The 21,110-nt window shown below is 35.8% G+C and overlaps 2 protein-coding genes across 2 annotated transcripts; both read right to left on the bottom strand.

Moving 5' to 3' along the window:
• Positions 1–916: 916 nt before the first annotated feature.
• Positions 917–10,278, bottom strand: LOC143551207 (uncharacterized). The gene is made up of 4 exons (XM_077041683.1): positions 9,504–10,278; positions 3,065–3,880; positions 1,784–2,572; positions 917–1,045 (listed from the first exon to the last, which is right to left on the bottom strand). Exons 1-3 carry the CDS (start codon positions 10,189–10,191, stop codon positions 2,058–2,060), a joined length of 2,019 nt encoding a protein of 672 aa, XP_076897798.1. The 5' UTR covers positions 10,192–10,278; the 3' UTR covers positions 917–1,045; positions 1,784–2,057.
• LOC143551208 (uncharacterized) lies at positions 10,275–12,952 on the bottom strand. The gene is made up of 7 exons (XM_077041684.1): positions 12,783–12,952; positions 11,696–11,865; positions 11,462–11,526; positions 11,002–11,044; positions 10,829–10,885; positions 10,648–10,747; positions 10,275–10,426 (listed from the first exon to the last, which is right to left on the bottom strand). The coding sequence occupies exons 1-7, from the start codon at positions 12,928–12,930 to the stop codon at positions 10,275–10,277; spliced, it is 735 nt and encodes a 244-aa protein (XP_076897799.1). The 5' UTR covers positions 12,931–12,952.
• Between the last annotated feature and the right edge of the window lie 8,158 nt (positions 12,953–21,110).

The raw sequence follows: 21,110 nt of genomic DNA on the forward strand, positions 1-21,110 counted from the left end.
TCTAGTAAAACTCCTAATTATCAAGGTCGTTGGAACATAGAACCACGTCTGAGTCAGTTGGTGGTGTTCAGATGGTGGTGGTGGTCAATGGTGGTGTTCAGATGGTGGTTGTTGGCGGCCGTGGTGGTGTTCAGGTGGTATTGGTATTGTTTAGGTTGAGTTTTCTTGCAAAAAAAGATTGAGTTTTAAGCCAAAAACGGTTTTTCGTCAATCGACGACTAACCATATTAGGATTAACATTTGTCGCGGATTATTAAGAACAAATATGTTAAAAGCAAGACCGTCGGCAAACATTTCTTTAATTGGGGCTTTTATTTGCAAATATTTAATAATTATGGTTATTTAAATCAGTTTTCCGTTTTATATTTTCATACTACAAAAAACTAGAAGATAACTTCTTTCTTTTTTCCTTGAGGAAATCAATTCATTTTTTGCAAAACAATTAGGGAAACATCTTATACATATTATTTGATGAGCCTCAAAGTTTGTGTGATTTCACATAAATTAACTGTAAAAACCGGGGTGCATTTGACAACACGAAATGTTTTGAAATTAGAATTCGAAGTTGCATACGAATATGAATGATTTTAACAGAAAGCTTCGGGTATCCGAATCTGAAGCATCTGGAGTGGTTTTAAACAGTTTTGAGGAGTTGAAGCAAGTAATATGTTGATGAAGATAAGAAAGTGAAAGGGGATGAAGTTTCGTGCATAGGGCCATTATCATTATGCCATAACGATGAAACGAAAGAGGTACTATTTGATTTATCGTTTATCTTTAAGTTTGTTGTTTGTCATTATTTTATCTCTGGTTTGAATATTAAGATAGTATTGACGTTTTTATTATTATCATTAGTTGAGCCCAGCGGTATGTGCAAATTTTGGTTTGGGTCCTCAAATATGGGGACGATGCACCACTCGCCTCACCCATAACTATAATTTAAACATACCGCAAAGACCATCCGTGTAATTCTTTCTTTTATAAAGAGAGATGATTTTAGTTAGACAAGACAAAGAATATCATTCATCAATATTGTTTTTGAGTTCTTTCAGGTAGGGATGAGCTTTTTTTCCTAAATACTAGTACCCGTACCTGTTCAGTACTCGTACTTGTACCCGTTCCTGTATGTGTCTATTGGGTACGGGTATGGGTATGCAAATTTTCTGATTATAGGTACAGGTACTTTCGGATACAGGTACGGGTACAAGTACTGGTATTACAGGTACTGGTACCCGTTTAGAATATTTAGGGGCTTTTATTAGGTTTTCAACACTTATGACTTAACTTTCAAACGGGAATTTCAAAACATAATATATATTAGTTGAATAAGCTCTCAATTTATATGTGTATATTCATATATTGTGTATTCGTATATTTTTATTTCATGTATGTGTAATTGTGTGTATAATTAAATAATATGCATAACTTTTTCTCTTGTTTTTCTATAAAAATTGAGGAAACAATAAACTAAAAAAAGAAAAGGGAATGGATTTTATATTATGGCTTATTCGTTTCATTTTTAGTTTTTGTATTATGTTTTGGTTGCGGTATTACGGTTTTGGTATTATAAATTGATTGTCGGTAACGTACCGTTACCTAGTTTAGTGGAGATTTTTTTTAAAAAAAGAACAAAGAGGTACCAAAGCAAGTACTGTACCCAAAGTACCTGTACCCGTACCCGTACCATATAATTCGGGTACGGGTATGGGTACCAAGATTTACTGATTTTAGGTACGGGTACTTTCGGGTATAGGTACGTGTACGGTCCCGATCTCATCCCTACTTTCAGGTCTAGAGAGGTAACCTTGATTAACAAACACGAGTGTCTCATAGTGGCTTGATTCTCAAGGAACCAGCTCGATGATCAACGCTTGTTTAGGAAGCGTTGGTCGGGTTGAGCCCGCACATCTCATAGAGCTTGCTTTAGGTCTAGGAAAATCTAAAAAGCCCTTCAAACTGTATTAACAAGTTATCCATGAAAAGAGCTCGTTTGTAAACGAGCCAAGTACTGATAAATTATCCATGAAAGAGATCATAATAGTCTCTAATCTAACATTCTAGTTATCTAAAGAATCCTCATCATCAAAATCGAGCTCGGTTTCATCTCCATCATCATCAGACACTCCAATATCTTCTTCGATCTCATCTTCAAGACGATGTTTTCCACTATCATTTGTTGATGCCCCGGACACGTCATCGCTCACTGTAACTTTAGATACTCTACCTACGTTACTAAACGTCAAGTCATCACCAATAAAAACCAAATCATCATCTTCAACATCATCTTCCATTCTCCCTATCAACCATTCACTACTTTCGTCAATGTCATGCAAAAGGATTGGATCAACGGTCCTCACACTTCCATGTCGACGTTCCAAAGCGCGATTGCATTTCACATACACCATATCAGCCAGGCTCTCGTGTGCCAATCTATTTCTCTTCTTTGTGTGAAGGTTTTGGAAAACATCATTGTTCTTTTCACAACTTGTAGCACTGCAAGTGAGGCTCAGAACTCGTATAGCAAACTGTTGCAGTTTAGGAGCCGAATATCCAAATGATGCCCACCACTCCGCTAAAAGATAACAAAATTTAAATACTAGAATGAGCATATAATGCATAATATGTAGCAGGGCTGTAGCCGAGCCGAGCTTAGGCTCAAGCTCAAGATCAGCTCGTAAAAACTCAAGTCAGCTCATGGCTCGTCAAGCCCGTTAGCTTTTTTTTTTTAAATTGCACAAGATATATTAAAGACATGATTTTGTAACATACACATGTATTATTTTTGTTTCTTTTTAATACTTTTTAAAGATCAAGAGGTAGTTTCAAAATATTATATGTATTATTCTTGCTTTTTAATTTTTTTTTGTATTTTATAACTATTATTAATCAATTATTATATATTAGAAATTGGGATTTAATATAAACGAGCCAACGTCTAGTTGGGGCTTGGCTAGTTACAAACGAGCTCTTTTCGAGCCAAGCTTTTTTCGAGTGAGCCACGAGCTTTTTAATCAACCCTAATATGTAGTATATTAGAAAAAAAAAACATTTGTTTGTAATTTACCTGGAGCCTTTTGCTTCCTCTGCCTAATAGCTGCATTTTTACCAAAAAGCCCTTCGGCATTTTGATATTTACTTAGTTCTCCAAGAACTATGTCTTCATCTTCTACACTTGGAGACAGCCTTTCAATGCAAGAATATAAACCACCCATAATTTCTTCATCCTCTAAAATAAGTTTTACATCATCATAAAAGATAGACGGGTTTAAGTAATGTCCAGCAGCATGCAACGGATGGTGGAGTTGACATTCCCATCTATCATCTATAATATCCAAAGTTTTCTCATATAATTCCTTTTTATTATTAAAACTCTTTTCGATAGTCTCTTTAGCCCTATCTATGGCATTGTACATGTAACCCATAGCCAGCCTTTTTTCACCATGAACCAATCTAAGAAGACTAACAAGAGGACCAGTTAACTTAACAGTATGTACTATATTCCTCCAAAATGATTCTTGTAAAAAGATGGATTTGACTTTTTTGCCCTTTGGGTCCTTCGACCACTTGCTATCTACCCATTCTTGAGAAATGATAATCTTTCTCAAATTGTTTTTTTGCTTGTGAAATTGGAGAAGAGTGATAAAGGAAGTGGCAAATCTTGTAATCGCGGGCCTATACAAGTTCCTTTTACCTGTGAATTTTCTCATCAAGTTCACCAGACCCACAAAGCTGTATATGTATCCGTTTGCGAACATTGCGCTTTTTAAACAACTTTTCACTCTGGGTATTTGTTTTCCTATATCCTCCAACATAAGATCTATGCAACGTGTTGCACATGGAGTCCAGTACAGATGTTTCCTAGTGGCTTCTAGCATCTTCCCTAAAAAAATTTATAATAAGATGGAATTAGATTACACATAAGGAATACACACATGCATGCATAGAGAGAGGGGCGTTCGTTTCAGAACCAAGAATACGTTGAGAACTGCGAGAACCACATAATGCACTGAGATAGTAACAACTTTTGATGATTTTACATTAACAAATGCTAGAGTATAAATACAGGGAATTGAACAACTAATCAGGAGTAAAATCCTCCTATTCCTAAATGACAAAACTATACAATGAATGATAATAAATGCAGGAGTGATTTGAGGCAACTGCAGGAGTGATTTGAGGCAACTGTTTAGAGTGGCCTAATACCCCCGTCAATGCGAGATGGATGTGGTTGTAGACGAAGCATTGTTCGAAACTTTTCAAATAAAGGTTTGGGTAAACTCTTGGTGAAGATGTCAGCAACTTGTTTATCCGTGGAAATAAACTTTGTGTGGAGACGACCAGCAGCTACTAACTCTCGAATGAAATGGTAGTCAAGATCGATGTGTTTTGCTCTCTTGTGGGAGATGGGATTTTGACTTAGAAAAAGAGCACTCTTGTTGTCACATAAAAGTGTTGGCGGTCCCGGTGGTAAGGCATGCAGTTCACGTAGAAGATGAGTGATCCAAATAAGCTCCGAAGCGGTGTTAGCCATGGCTCTATATTCCGACTCACAACTTGAGCGTGCTACCATTGGTTGTTTCTTTGCGCTCCAAGATACCAAGTTGCCCTCCAAGATACCAAGTTGCCACCTAAATAAATGCAATAACCATAGGTGGATCTTCGAGTGTCAATGCAACGAGCCCAATCTGCATCAGAAAAACCTAGTAAAACAGTTTCTGGTGGTCTATCAAAGTTTAATCCGTGTGATAAAGTCCCCTTGACGTATCGAAGAATGCGTTTGACAAGCTGAAAATGAGTGCTGCTTGGATTTTGAAGGAATTGACTAGCTTGATTTACGGCATAGGATAGGTCCGGCCGAGTGATGGTTAAGTATTGAAGGGCACCGACAAGAGAACGATAGAGAGTTGGATCATGAAATGGTTCACCGGTAGAGTGGAAAAGGTCTTTTGGTGTGAGAGGAGTGGCCACGGGTTTGGAATCAAGCAGGCCGGCTCGGGAAAGAATGTCATAAGCATACTTGGATTGATTTAGAAACAAACCAGTTTTGGTATGGGTGACTTCCAAACCGAGAAAAAAACTTAGATTGCCGAGATCTTTAATTTTGAATTCCTTGTGAAGTTGACGAGTGAATGCGGTAATGAAGGTTTTATTGTTACCCGTGATGATTATGTCGTCAACATATACAAGGATGTAAATTAAAGTGCCATTGTTTTTAAAGATAAACAAGGATGGATCGGCTCGACTACATTGGAAACCAAGTGTGATGAGGAAGGAACTTAATCGTTGGAACCAAGCTCGTGGAGCTTGTTTTAGGCCATAAATGGCACGATTTAGTTTACACACGTGATTCGGACGAGTTTGATCTTGAAAACCCGGTGGTTGTTCCATAAAGACGGTTTCCGAAAGATTGCCATTTAAAAATGCATTGTTGACATCGAGTTGTCGTAACTTCCATTTGTTGATGGTGGCAAGGCTTAGAACAACCCGAATTGTAGATGATTGACAACAGGGCTAAATGTGTGAGAAAAATCTATTCCTGGAACTTGGTTGAAACCTTGGGCTACAAGTCGAGCTTTGTAGCGATCAATGGAGCCATCGGATTTGTATTTGATCCGATAAATCCATTTGGAGCCAATTATGTTGGTTGAAGCGGGACGAGGAACAAGATTCCAAGTGTGATTGGAATGTAAGGCTTGAAGTTCATCATTCATGGCACGAACCCATTTGGAATCCTTCATTGTGGTTTTAATCCCTTTAGGTACGTGTGAAGAGAGAAGAGAATGATGAAGAGAATGATTGGTGAATTGAGATAAGTTAGCAGAATGTTTGGTTTTAAAAATACCATGCTTTGACCGAGTGGTCATGGGATGATGATTGGTGTTGAGAGGTTGGTTTTGGGCAGAAGTGGTCTGTTGGGTTGAGGGATCTGAAACAGGTTGCTGGGCAGAAGGTGTGGTAGAGTGTTGGGCTCAATCAGTCTGCTGAATTTGGGTTGATTGGGCTGAGTCGGGAGTGAAACTTTCGGATGGTGGGGTAATAGGTTGGGCTGAATAGGGAAGTGGATTTGGTGGTGGGCTGGGAGATGAGGAAAACGAGTCAGAAGAGTCGGATAATGGGATGGATTCGGTGGATGGGTTGTTGGGTGGAGACGGGGCTGGGCTGCCTGGTGGGGACGGAGTGATGTTGGGCTCAGTATATGGGCAGCGGGTACATGGAGCGTTTGAGGTGGTGGAAGGTGTAGGTGTGGTTGGTTGTTTTTGAGATGTTGGGGTGGGTAACAAGTCTTCAAAATTTGTGAAAGGAAGGTTTGAAGTGTCGGAGTTTTTGGAAGGAGTGTGAAATGGGAATGCATCTTCGTCAAATTTGGCATGTCGAGTGGTGTAAATTCGACCCGTTGTGGGATCTAGACAACGAAAACCTATGTATCGAGGACTATATCCAATAAAAATGCAAGGAGCACTTCGTGGTAATAATTTGTTTTTGGCGTAGTCACGAAGATACGGATACACTAGACACCCAAAAATGCGAAGATTTGAGTATGATGGGGTTTGGTTAAAAAGAAGTTAAAAGGGGATTTGTTTTCAAGAAGTTTTGTTGAGAGACGATTTTATGATATAAGTGGCGGAAGTGAAAGGATCAAACCACAACTTTGGAGGAGCATGGGCATTAAACATCATTGCCAAACCAGTTTCGGTGATATGTCGATGCTTGCGTTCGGCCCGACCATTTTGTTCCGGTGTGTAAGGACACGACAAACGATGATGTATGCCATGCTCTTGAAAACAAGTTTGAACTTGATTGTTTGTGAACTCGGTTCCACCATCACTTTGAAAAACTTTGACACGTTTAGAAAATTGATTTTGGACAAAGTTTAGAAAGGTGGTGAGAATGTTGTGAAAATTAGATTTAGCCTTTAGAGGATAAAACCATGTGAACCGAGAGTAGTCATCTACAAATATTACATAACATAAGTAGCCATCGGTGGAGGCAATTGGTGCGGGTCCCCAAAGATCACAATGAATTAAGTCTAATGGTTGTTGTGCGCGCTTGTTATTTTCAACAAAGGGTAGATGTTTAGCTTTAGATAACTCACAAGAATTACATAAACCTGGTTTTGGTAATAAAGATGTGACAAAGACATGACCAAGTTTGTTTAAACTAGTGATAGTATCAAAGGAAACATGTCCTAGGCGACTATGCCATTTATTGAACGAAGCACGAAGATGAGAAGCCGAAAGCGCAGCAACAAGAGACTTGTGACTTTGGGTGAGAACATAGAAACCATTTTCGCAAGTGCCTCTAGCAAGAACCTCCCCCGTTTATCGGTCCTGAATATGAAAGTAATCGTTAGAAAATAAAACATCTACGGGAGAGTCATTTGTGAGTCTACTAATTGATAGTAGATTTTTTGTGAGATTAGGAACAACAATAACATTTTGTAAGGATAAAAAGTTATTTAGAGATGTGTTCCCAATGTGAGTGACGGGTAATGTTTGGCCATTGCCAAAAGAAACACGCATGTTACCCGTGTGAAGTTTAGAATCGTTTAAACCACGATTATTAGTAAGCATATGGGTTGTTGCACCTGAGTCGGCTGTCCAATCCGGAGTTTCGGATGCAAGGCTGCATTGAGCAGTGAATGCTTGTGCTAGATTTGCATCTAGAGTGAGGGTTTTTTTGCGCATAAGACGCTAGTGCAGGGCAGGTACTAGCATAGTGACCGTCTTTGCGACAGAGTTGACAATGAGGAGGACGTTTAGTGTAGGTATTATCGCTGCCTTTTGAGGGTTGTGAGCGTCCTTTACCTCGAGAAGAGTACGATCGAGCGGGTTTGGGAGAGTTTGAATAGAAGGCAGCTTCAGTTGTTGATGGTCCATGAAGTTTTAGAACAAACAATTCCTGGTTTTCAGCATTAGCGAGTAGGTCCCAAAAAGAAGGAGCAGGTTTGATTGTTCTTTGGGATGTGGAAAAGCTTTCAAAAGAGGCACCTAAACCACAAAGAAACCAGTGGCATTTCTCCTCATCACTGATGTGGTGACCGATAGCAGCAAGTTGGTCAGAAAGTGCTTTAAACTTCCGCCCATAGTCGGTGACAGAACCGGTACCTTTCTGAAGATTACGAAGAGTGTCCTTTAAATTGTGGATTCGCTCAACGGAGCAATGGCTGTAAGCATTGGCTAATGCCTCCCAAACTGATAAGGAGGTGGAGTGGCCAATGGTTTCGTGCATAGCTTCTTCGGTGAGGGTGGAGTTTATGAGGAGGAGGACCTTTTGGTCTGCAGATTTCCAGGAGATAAAGTCTAGATTGGTGATGGTTTCATTGTTGGAGGTGATTTTTTCGGGTGGACATGGTTTGGAACCATCGACGTGTCCGGCAAGATCAAGGTAGGCAAGAACCGGGGTAATTTGTTTATCCCATGGGAGATAATTGGTAGAGTTTAGTTTGATATTGATTAGACGGCTGAGAGAGTGGAGGGGAATAGTGGAAAGGTCGGTTGAGGAAGACATGGTGATGGCGGTGAGAAGGCAAAAGAAGATTAGGGCAGAATACAATCAAGGAGACAGGATCAAGGCTGATACCATGAGATAGTAACAACTTTTGATGATTTTACATTAACAAATGCTAGAGTATAAATACAGGGAATTGAACAACTAATCAGGAGTGAAATCCTCTTATTCCTAAATGACAAAACTATACAATGAATGATAATAAATGCAGGAGTGATTTGAGGCAACTGCAGGAGTGATTTGAGGCAACTGTTTAGAGTTGCCTAATATGCACTTCTACCTGTTGCTTTAAGTGTGATACATAAGGTGGTTACATAACCACCTTATTTTTATCTTTTAAATCATCAATGCACTACGTTATGTGGTTCTAGCAGCTCTCAACATATTAAATGGTTCTGAAAAGAACACATCATATATAATAGGATTGGGATCATGTGAGAACCATTTTGAAATTGAGAACTTTGAGAACCATTTTGAACCACAAAAAAAAACTCTTTTTAAGAAAAATAAAAATATATATAAAACAAAAAAACGCGAAAATAAAAAAAAAGTTAAGAAACCAAATAAAAATTTCTTTCATCCCGGTTTCATAATTTTTTTTTAAAATATCGGTTTAGCAAAATTATACATATATGTATAATACGTATTTTTAAATTTTAAACATATTATTCTTTATACACATATGTACAATTAAAATAAATCATAATGTACATATGTGTATATTATGTAAACCGAGATTAAATAAAATTATACATATTTGTATAATTAAGTTTTTTTTAATGAAACCAGAATAAAAAAATAAAAAATTTTGGTTTTTTTACTTTTTAAAAATTTTTGTTTTTGTTTTTTCATTTTATAATTTTTTTGAAGAGGTTTTTTTGTGGCCCAAAATGGTTCTCAAATTCAAAAAGTTCTCTTAGGAGCCTCACCCTATATATATATATACATATATAATGTGTGTGTGTGTAATAAGATATTAAGATTGCAACTCTTACCAGCTTCAACATAAGCCAATGCATTATCTGTAACAACTTGAATCACATTATCCTCTCCGACCTCCTCCACCATTGCATCAAGAATCTTGGACAAGACACTTGAATCTTTAGAGACATTGGAAACATCAATGGATTTCACAAACACGGAACCTTTGGGGGAGTTGACCATAAAGTTAATAATATCCTTTCCCACCAACGAAACATGCCATCCCTCGCATATATCTGAACAGCCTTTGCGTGCCCATTCTTTCTTGTGCTCGCTAACTAGGTTATCAACTTCTTTTACTTCCTTACTAAGTAAAGGAACTTTCAACTCGTACATGCTCGGTGGTTTCATCCCAGGACCACATTGTCCAACCGCTTCAATCATTGTGTTGAAACTATCATAAGTAGACGCATTAGAAGGAATATTTGCATCACAAAACCACTTCGCTATCTCTCTACAAGCAGTACCCCTCAACTCGTTATTACAAACTTCACTGACGGTTAGATGCATCCCACATTTATCATCCTTCTTATTTGGAGTGAAGATCATCTTCATAAAACCTTTTACCCTTGGTTTTTTGCGTTGAGACAACTTACTACCGCTTATTTCACTATAATCCCCGTCATCAACGTGATCATACTCATCGACTCGAATCCTTGAGTTCATAACATTTTCCACTTTTGCCATTTCTTTTTTATGCATGTATGTTTTTATCTCGTCACGTACATGCTCAGGGCACCTCAAGCAATCAACTACATTCCTAAAACCTCCCACAAAATGTTGTTTCAGTCGATAAACTCCTCCTTTGACCACTTTCCCACAAAAATTACAAGTAATATTATTCCTATTAGTTGGATCTTGGGTCCCATACTTTCTACCCGGATCAGATGATATGGATGTAGAAGAAGGGTGCTTGAACTTGAAGTCATTCTAATTTCTAAAACATAAAAGAAAAGGATCATATAGCCAATGGAGACCCCAAAAAAAACATTGACTAGGAAATCACATGTTATATGTTATACAATACATGCATAGTTTTTTTTAAAACCTAATGTCATGTTGCCTCGTTTTACTCGTACACACAAGACATACATTTTACTTTTCAAATCCAGTTCTTTAGTTATAACTTAAAATATTTTAAAAGAGGTGGGTACATACCGTGTACTTGGTCATCATGATTTACATCGTCAGCTCCTTCTGGGAAACCAAATGAGTCCTTACATAAGATAGGATGTTGCTTATGGTATTCGTGCAATGCCTGCACTTACAAGTTACAACAATTTATAAAAAGTCAGATAACAATGAAATCAAATTAAAACGCAATGTACAAGAACATTACTTGTTTCAAAGCATTTTGAAACTCTTTAGCCTCGTTACACCTCCTCTCATCAAAACACTACACATACAAGAAGATAATATTCAGTGCAGCATTCATAGTTAAATCTGCTTGATTAACTAAATAAAAAGTGAAATAGTTAAAAGGGCAAAATTGTGTATGGAAATTAAACTCACTTCCTCAAACGATGAAAGGTCTACATCTGGATCAACCCAGACACTGAAAACGAGACAAGAAAACTTGAAGTCATATATCTTAAGGAATCTTTAAATACCTGAAAAAAGTAGGGGTGTGCACGAGTCGGTTTTGAGCTTGAACTGAACCAAAAACAAAAAGGTTGGGCTTTAGTTTTTGAAAACCATTTGGTTCCGGGGTTTTAGTTTTTGAAAACCGTTTGTTAATTAATTATTAATTGATTATTATACATTTGGGTTAAATTATTTGGGTAACACTATTGATTGAATTCTTATAAATTACTTAAAGTTCAAAACTAAAAATGAAAACCTATAAATTTGGTTCGGTTCAGTTCATTTTTTCGGTTTTAACTATATGCAAAACTGGAACCAAAACGAATGTTCAGTTCGGTTTTTACAGTTTCATGCACACCCTAAAATAAATAATAGAAGTGTTCATTACCTGCCACGCTTACCAAAGTACCGCACTGAAACAGACCGAGCTTGATTTGATCTCTCTCCCAAAATCTGTAAATTTATTATTAATTACTATAAATATCAATCAGATCGATTGAAATGAAATGTGGTTTTGCTTCATATGCGAGTTTATAAAATACAATCAACAAATCAAGTAACTTTGATTGATATTTAACTCGATATCGTATGAAAATAAACCTAATCATATATCATTCCTTACTTGTGCAGGCCACCAAAACTTCCCATCCATATTAGCCCAGACAACACTTCCAGGAGCTGTGCATACTTCACTCCTTTCTATCAGATGCAATTGATTTTTATTTTTAGAAAGCGGGTCGACAGTGACACCCGATTGGATATCTTTGCTGCTGTGTGTGCTCGGTTCCATATCTGTGACATAAAAAGACTTCATATTAATAAATAAAGTTTTAGAAAACAACCATCAGAGCCAGCCAAACAGTAGAACTAGGTAAAGCTAGGGCTTTAGGCGTCCAAAAAATTAAGGCCTCCGTTTAAACGTTTAGATGTTTATATATATACAGAATCGCATATTAATTAGATACAACTGATAAATAAACCAATTTTCTATGTTGGCCTGGTGGTTAAAGCCATATCCTTTTTTTACTAAATGTTATCCACGCAAGTTCGATACCCTCACGATCAATATTCCTCCTTTTCACTTGAATGTTTCATATGGTATCTTTTAGTTATAATTATTTAGTTTTTAATTGTTTTTTTTTTCAGGAATATATATACCTTGAGCTTGTATCATATATAAATCCCATTCAATTTTTATATAAAAGCTCTAAACTTTATTATATGTATACGGAACTCACTGTTCGGTAAATTTAAAATATAAGAAGTTTGTAGGTATATAGATTCATTTGATTGTATTATACAAAAATCAAACTCCATTTTGTATTTTCATATACGAAACATGTCAATCGATCGGCAAATTTTAAAGAAAAAAAAATTATAAGTTTTATAATTTCATTTACCGGTACCAAAACGAGCATCAAGTTAATTAAATCGGGATTGGTATCAGTATTTACCGATTTTTGCCAACTGTGCCAGTACCGAGCTAATCGCTAATTAAACCACCAAAATGGTCGGGCCGGCCCTGACAAGTGACAACCATTATCCAAACAATGAAGAGATACCCAGTTCAATTTCACATGTAAACCCTAACCCTAATTTGTAAATTATACATAAATTAACAAAATGTGGTTCGTATGTGAAATTGAAAGTCACGAATTGCAACATATGGGTTCGAATTATTGGAAAATTATTTGAATTTTGAAAAATACCTTTGAAGGGTCGAATTGGAAGATTGAATTGAGTACGTGGTTTGGGGGAATTAGTAGTTCTTGGAAGCTGAGCACAATTGGGTATGTGATCAATTTGTTTCGTCTTCTCCCGCTTTCTCTTTCTGTAATACACCTTCGTCTCCTCCATTGCCGTAGAGCTGGGAGTATTGCTTGTTGAGCTAGTTTTCAAGTAATGCCGGCGCCCGGCACCGTTTGGTTCGGTTTAATTTGGTTATTTGGCGAAACTGAAACCGAGTTATCGGTTTTTTAATATATAAACCGTAAGGATTTTGGTTTTTCGGTTTTCTTGTTTCGGTTTTTCGGTTATTTTCTATTCAGTTATAATCAGTTTTCCTTTTTCTCAATTGTGCGTAGACATTGAAAAAAAAATAAAGATGATGGATCCATTTTAAGTTTGTAAGAGCGTATTAGAGTACCGTACATATATATTGAATTCAAAAAACAAAATAGGCGTTGATACGTGGAATTATATGAATACAAAGTTTTTTGAATTATACAGTTTAAAATTCAACAAAATTCTTAATTAAAAACACTAAAAGTGTAGTCTCAGTCTTCATTTCTCATCTCGTTCATCTTCAAAGTTTAGTTTGGGTCTTCATCATCTTAGTATTCTTCATCACCATCAATCAGTTCGATTCGGTTCGGTTTTTTCGGTTATTTTAAATATTGAAAACAAACCAAAACCGAAAATTCGGTTTTTAAATAAAAAAAACAAAAAGTTAATCGTCGGCTGATGCTTCGGTGTGGTTTTTTCGGTTAATCAGGTTTCGATTCGGTTTTCAGCTCACCCCTCTTCTTAAATGAGTTTCAACATAGGTTATAGCTCGTTTAAGTTCAGATTAATTCAAGCTTTTAACGATTCAATCTCAAGAAGCTCGCTTGTGGCTTTATTGATTTACACATCTACATATATTGTTACTAGACGAGTGCCCGCGCGATGCAGCGGGTGTTTAAACGCGAACCCTATTAATCACGTAACAATTATGAGTGTTCATGGTTCGGTTTAAAACCTTGAACCGGTCATCGGTTTGGTTTCACCACTGAGTTTTTTACTTTCAGTTGGTTGTTTTTTACTTCCTTTATCATTTCAAGTATCATATTTTGACTTAGTTGGAATTGATGATACGGTTAAATTAATAATCATTTTAAACAAATTTTATTATCAAAGCTTAAACTGTTAAACCAAACCAAACCAAACCAGACCGTTAATAACAGTTTGGTTTCAATTTTCAATGGTTTAGTTTTGGTTTTGGATGACAAAAGATGGGTACTAACGGTTGGACTCACAAGTCCACGACACATGATCATCGACCTTAGAAGATTAAACCATGATAAAACAAAATCTTCAAGGTTAAATTTAAAAAATTGAAAACAAATTAGCACGCATATCATAAAATCATTATTGAAACATGGTAAATGTTAAAACAGTAAGTATTAGAAAGGTTGAATAGTTAAATTAGAAAAGTAATATAACTTTATAAATCAAAACACTATAGATCACTTTCTTGTATTTATCCACTTAACGATTTTTGGTTTTAAATAAATCATATTGCTAGACACGTCTTATTAGCATAGTCGGGTTTTGCCACTCACAAAATCAATATCGATGCCACAGTCACATACATACAGCCTATTGGTCCCAGATCGATCATGACCGAAAGTCTGTCTTTGCTCGCTAGAAACATCAATTCACGATTAAATATATTACTTTTTAATATACAAGTACCTGTCATTTTTAATCAATATATATTTAAAAAAAATTATATTATGAGTGATATTTGTAAATTGTAACCATGACTTCGATGCTTATTAAGTTCAACTCATGCAACGCAAATTTAGGTAGACAGAGACAAAGACTAGAGATGAGCTTGGTACTAGTACCGTAGGTAAAAATTTCAATATCGATCCAAAATTTTTAAAAACTTAGTACAGGTACCTGGTACCATTTGCTCATCCCTAGTAAAGACTGCGCTTTTATGTATGATGTAAATGTGCCAGGCTATTTATTCACTACTTAAGACAGCTTCGTTAAAATCGTAATTTGAACCAGGCTTAAGCGAACTTGAGCTTTGGCTAAACTGATTGTTAAAGCAAATCCCAACCTCTGTGATTGTAGGTTTAGATCGACTCTAATGGTTAACAATATAAGTGATAGTTGAGAGGGATGCAAGAATAATTATAAAATATATAGTTAAAGGTGTGTATTAATGAATACGAGTAATCTTTGATTGTTACAATATGTCCTCTATTCAATCGTATGATTATTTCTAATGGTCTCCTAGATGGGTAGAATAGTTGTTATTTTCCAGCTTTGATCGTTATTCCTCGTACGATCTCTTTTCTTGTCCTCTAGTGGGTAGATGCTTCCTTTGTTTCTTTCATGACAATGCTCTAGCATCGGTGTTACGTGTAGATGCTATTTCTGGAGTGTTACCCCTGCATATTTCTATATAGTAAATGAGTTTAGACCCAATTTCATGCGAGGTTGTCTAGGATTGCATGTCTAAACACGCTCGTTGTTTATACAAATATAATTAACTTTATTTTATATAATAAATATATAATTACATCTAAATTATAATAAAGATTACTAAATAAAATGCTTTTTTCTTATTTATAGCTTAGACTTATAATAAAAAAACATGTAGAAATTTAGTTTTGTGTATATAAATATATCTTTAAAAGTTTAAGAAATAAGAAAAAATGCTATGCTTGAAATTCAAACTTAAAACTTAAAACAAGTCGAGCTCGATCTTAATATCTACCGGTCAAATTTGAATGCAAGCTCAACCTCGACTCGATTCATTTGCACCATACTCCCAAAATTAGGGGTGAGCAATAACCGAATCGCTAACCAGCACCGAACCGAAAACCGACGAAACCGAACCGATATAACCGAAAACTGAATACCGAAATTAACCGAACAGAACCGAATTCTTCAACTTTTAATATTTTCAAGCCTTTTTCCCTCTATTTCATGTATTATATGTATTAATAGTTTAATGCTATCATTTTCATGTATTTACATCTCCATTTCATGTTCTAATATCTTAATTTCATATATTTATACCTTCGTTTCATGTAGTTATGCATTCATTTCATGTATTTAAACATTCATTTCATGTATTTTTAAACAAAATTTTAGCCCAAGTTTGATACTAGTTATTTACCGAAATTAACCGAATCGAACCGATAACCAATTGGTTAGGTTGGGTTAATGCCAATAACCGAACCAAACCGTGCACACCCCTACCCAAAATCCTGTAAGAATACAAGTTGTTATTAAATAATTGTAGAATAGATAAAGTGTTAATTATTAGATAATTGCCATAAATTAGAGAAAAAAGAAGAATTTTATTGACTAGGGTCCAAAGAGATGGTCCCGAGCAGAATATGTGTGCATGTCCCTCCCAACTCTTCGATCAGTCTTTCATCACCTCAAGGAAAACGGAAAACAAGATTTAGCATAAGTATATTTTTACTACCAAGTTGATTTAGGGTATATTGTCATATCAAACTCTTATGTCTTTATCATATGTTAATTAACTTTTGTTAGACGCACGCATTTTTACGGTCGGTATGACCCAAAATAATAGTTACATCATTTATTTTTATTTTTTATAATTGTGAGATTTTCAAAACTAATAGTTACATCAATTCAATTCTCTTAGATAACTTTCTAAGGAGCATATAGACTAATAGAGTATAGTTGGTACTAATAAACGATACATAACAATGATATAGAACATGTTTGTTACTGGCTTCTAATCAAATTCTATTATACAAAACAAATAGAACAGTATTTTATATGAAATAATGTCATATTTAAATAATACAATTTCTACTTCCAACTTACATGCGAAGTTTTTTATGTTGAAAGATTGGTGAAAATTGGTGAAAATGATTTCCCCCAACTTTGAACATAAATATTTATATAACTTATAAGCAACTTTGATTAATATCAATATTAACTATTTCTGTTGGGTTCGAGGACTTCGTAATGAACCAAACCGCATCTAAAACTGAGTTTAGATGAATGCAGTATTAATGCTTTGTAATTGAAACTATGAAGTGTTTAAACATGTTAAAGCTGTCATACAGTCATACCTTTAACAATATAAGTGGAACATATGGGGAAGTTGTCTCGCATAGGAGAATGAACAAAAACTTAGAGAGATTTATAGGGAGAAGCATTTCATAAAAGGACGCACGCGTAAAGTTTCACACCCTCGTACCTGCACACATGCGTGCACTCAAGGTGTGGACGATAGGCACAATATGATGATTTGTTGGGGGCACTTTGCACTTAGAAAGACGTTCAACCGTAAAATTATTAAAACCAAATTCATGACATTAAAGACGTTAACACAATTTATTTTCATTTTAATTGGTGGTGACCCTTCACCTTTTTGTTGCCTTTCAACTTTCTTTCTTTCTTTCTTTCCACTATAAAATTACAAGGTGACCCCTTTGTTGTAAAATAAACTTGAAACATTTCAAATCTTGAGAATTTCGATACTCTAAAGAACACTCAACGAACATTTATATTCAGCAACCTTAAATGTGACAATCTTAAAGGTGTTTTTAAGGCTCTGTGATCTACTTCGACAGTTCAACATCTCTTTGATGTAGTACCTTAAGAGACATACGCTAATCTGTTTTAAGGAAACCATGACGGCCTCAACCTTTTGCTTTTACCTCATTCTTTGTATTTGCGTATTTTATTTGTAATTCACATTTTAATTCACTTTTAATTTATTTAGTTTTTTCTTTTGTATCATAGTTCTTAAATAAAATTGTGAACGGTTTCTTACGATTTAATACGCAAAGTCGCAAATATGTCAATTGTCACATAACCCATTTTTCTTCTTGCGGATTGATTTACGATCTTAAATAGTAGTTTCCATGCCTTATATAATAACTAGTAGAGTGCTCGCGCGATGCGGCGGCGAACAATAGTTAAAAGGTTGTTAACGAGCTAATATAATCCAAACCAGGGCTAGCTCGAACTGGACTCGAACTTCATTCCGAACTGAATTGGCTAGGCTTCAAATTAAACTTGAGATGGTATGCTTGACTGTCAGTGTATGATTTGTTGTCCACAGCTGATCGAATAAGTTAATGGTAGTTTAGTCTTTATGTTTAATGTAATATGGCTCATTCGCTAGGCATGTATAGCGAATGAGCTCCATTTATTATAGATTAAGCTCATTCACTAAGGGATTTAGCAAATGAAGGCTCATTCGTTAATGTAATGTCCATTCGTTGAGAATGTTTAACGAATGGGAGGTCATTATCTACGAGAAACCTTATTCGTTAGGTGTGTCTAACGAATGAGAGACCTCATTCATTAGTGATGATTAACGAATGAGGGTAGCTTATAAATAGGCATTTCCTAATGAATATACGTAGATATCTATGCCATATTTATTCTCCGTGTAACGTTACCATGCCGAAATCTCTATAGGCTTAACTTATGTAATGTATGAAAACAACGTATATCAATAAAGTATTGTTAACGTAATCGTCTCGTGTACGTATCATGTTATGCGATTAGATCTTGCAAGAGGACCATACGTTTTCTCATTGACTCAATTTGGCTCAACTTTACAATTTATTATCATAAATATCACACATATAACTTAATCATGTCGATGGATTAATTCTAAGACTTTACTTAACCAAAAAGTTGAGTAAGTCGGTTGCTTGTTATAAGGACTGAACTTGTGCTTATAGAATATAGTGTATGTTTGGTTGGAAGTAATGAAATGAAGAGGGAATGGAATGAGAGAATGAATGGAATGAACATGGGAATGAAATGGATCATTACCTATGGAAATGAAATTAATAATTACTTTATATTGTTTGGTATCAAAAAAAAATAATTGTAAGAATGAAATAGAACTAATAAAAATATTCCTAACCCAAAATATATTAAAAAAAACTCAAATGACAACGGTGGTGGTAGCTCAGGCGACGAAAATGGTGGTGGTGGCGGTCAGGCGGGGTGGTTGTGGTGGTAGGGTGGCGGTGGTAGCATTGGTAGTGATGGCGATGGTAGGGTGGCGGTGACGGTAGTGGTGGTCAAGCAGCGAAAGTGGTGGTGGCGGTTATGGTCAGGTGGCGGTGGTAGCACTGGTGGTGGTGGTGGCGGCGGAGGTGGTGGTAACGATGACAGTGACGGTTAGGTGGTGGTTGTTGTTAGGTGGTGGTGGTGTTGAGATAGTAGGGTGAGATATGAATGAAATGAAAAAAAGAAGAAGGGGGTAGGAAAAAAAAGAGATTCCATGTGTAATGGATGATTCCATTCAATTGAGTAAACAAACATCACTTTCTTAATTTCCACGTAATGAATCATTCCTGCATACCAAACGCTACCATATAGTCTCTCCCATATTGTTTCTCCATTCATATGGACAAAGAAACAATAATAAATGTTTAACGTTAAACAAAAAAGATAAATTATTTATAAGACTTCTAATGTGTTTTAACACTTGTATTTACTTAAACTGTTGAACTTTATATGCATTTATATTTTTCTCCTCCTTATACGAGAACCTAAATTAAGCATAATTGTTCAACTTTTAAAACATTAATAACTTTTCTCTACGACATTATTATATAAAAAACAACACCATAAAAACAAGCATTTAAAAAAAATTACATAAGTATTTTCTTTTCTAAAAAAACAAACTAATTTTTTTGCTATACTATTTTTTTAAAGAAAAAAAATGATTTTCTTTATACCTAGGTGTGTTGTGCGTATAATAAGTGTGATTATAGTCATGCGTAATTATGAAAATATGTTGTGTAATTATCATAGAAGGTGTGCAATTATCTTTCTTTATGCGTAATTATGTGCATGCAAAATTGCAACATATATTGCGTGATTATGTACGTGTCAAAATGGGTTGGTGTTATTTTCAAACAGGTTAGAATTAGGCGGTGTTATTTTCCAACTGATCAGAATAGGTTGATATGGCACGCACAACCCGACGTTAGTTGGCGCGTCAGGCTCGCTATGCGCGTCAACCAACATTGGAACGAACACAAACCTACATCTTGTCGCATAAAGCAATATCAAACTTGTAATCAATGTCGATACACATGTAACGAAGGCACATCGACCACATAGTTGTTACCGGTACGAGCGTAACTTGACGGCCATAAACGCATAATGCATCATCGGATGCGTAAACAGATTCGGTACCTGGGTAACCCGCGCTTGAACGCATGAAATCTAACGTCGCCACGTGTGTAACGCGGCATCTGACTCGTAACCGATGTCGGTACGCATGTAACCCGACATCAAATGCTTAACCAGTGTCGGTGTAACCCGACGATGTTAAACGCCTTGCCAGAACCCGGTTGTCGGTCGTAAATCGTTTTCGTGTAACATGCGAATTTTTAAAAATTACAAAGTATAGCATTACTATACTCAAATTAAAGAGAACAAAATTCTCGTTTTTATGGTGTAGTTTCTTTTTTTAAATATTAACGTATGAAATAGTTATGATCTTTTAAAAATCGTGAGAGGTAGTTGGTTTTACTTGAGGGGCCAAAAATATAATCTATACCATATATAATGTATGAGTGATGGGCAAATTAAGACACTTGAGTTTTAAGTAATTTACTACTTAATTAACAAATTGTACAACTTACATAGCATGTTGAGGAGGGACAAAATAGTCTATTAGACAATCTGATGCACGGTTAACTTTATTTCCTTAAATATGGTTACAATCTTAACTGTCACACCCCCATTCTAGGCCTAGGGGTATGATCCATAGTTGGTACCATATTTCTAAATAAATCAGAGTTACGGATTTTAGCGGAAGACTTTATAAAAACGAATGATCGATATTATAAATATTTACAATACAAAATACGAGACGAAAGTCTCGTTTTAAGTTTACTTGTTTATATGTTTTACAAAACCACCATATTTTATATTTACACAAAATTATCCGAGCCATCGGATTCTTGAGCTTCTTCGTCTTGCAAGCTCTATTCCTGATTACCTGTAAAATGTTAAATAAAATACGTCAGCAACGAATGCTGGTGAATATGCTGACGCTAAAATATTTTCTTTACTTAATTACCCCTCGAGACCACGTAAGTCTCGGCCCATCTTGGCTTAGGAATAATCAAGTTAAAACAATCATCATAAACTTAAGTCTCTGCACTAGGTCACCTCAGCGAAACACCGCAGCGTTTATGACATAACTTAGGTACCATAAATATACACATGACCATTCCCCACTCGGACATAACTTAGGTCCGGCCCATCGTGGCCGGAGGTCGTGA

The sequence above is a fragment of the Bidens hawaiensis genome, unplaced genomic scaffold (genome assembly GCF_021521415.1).
Source record: "Bidens hawaiensis isolate Kalapana, Puna unplaced genomic scaffold, B.hawaiensis_p1.1 tig00016274_1, whole genome shotgun sequence".
NCBI lineage: Eukaryota > Viridiplantae > Streptophyta > Magnoliopsida > Asterales > Asteraceae > Bidens > Bidens hawaiensis.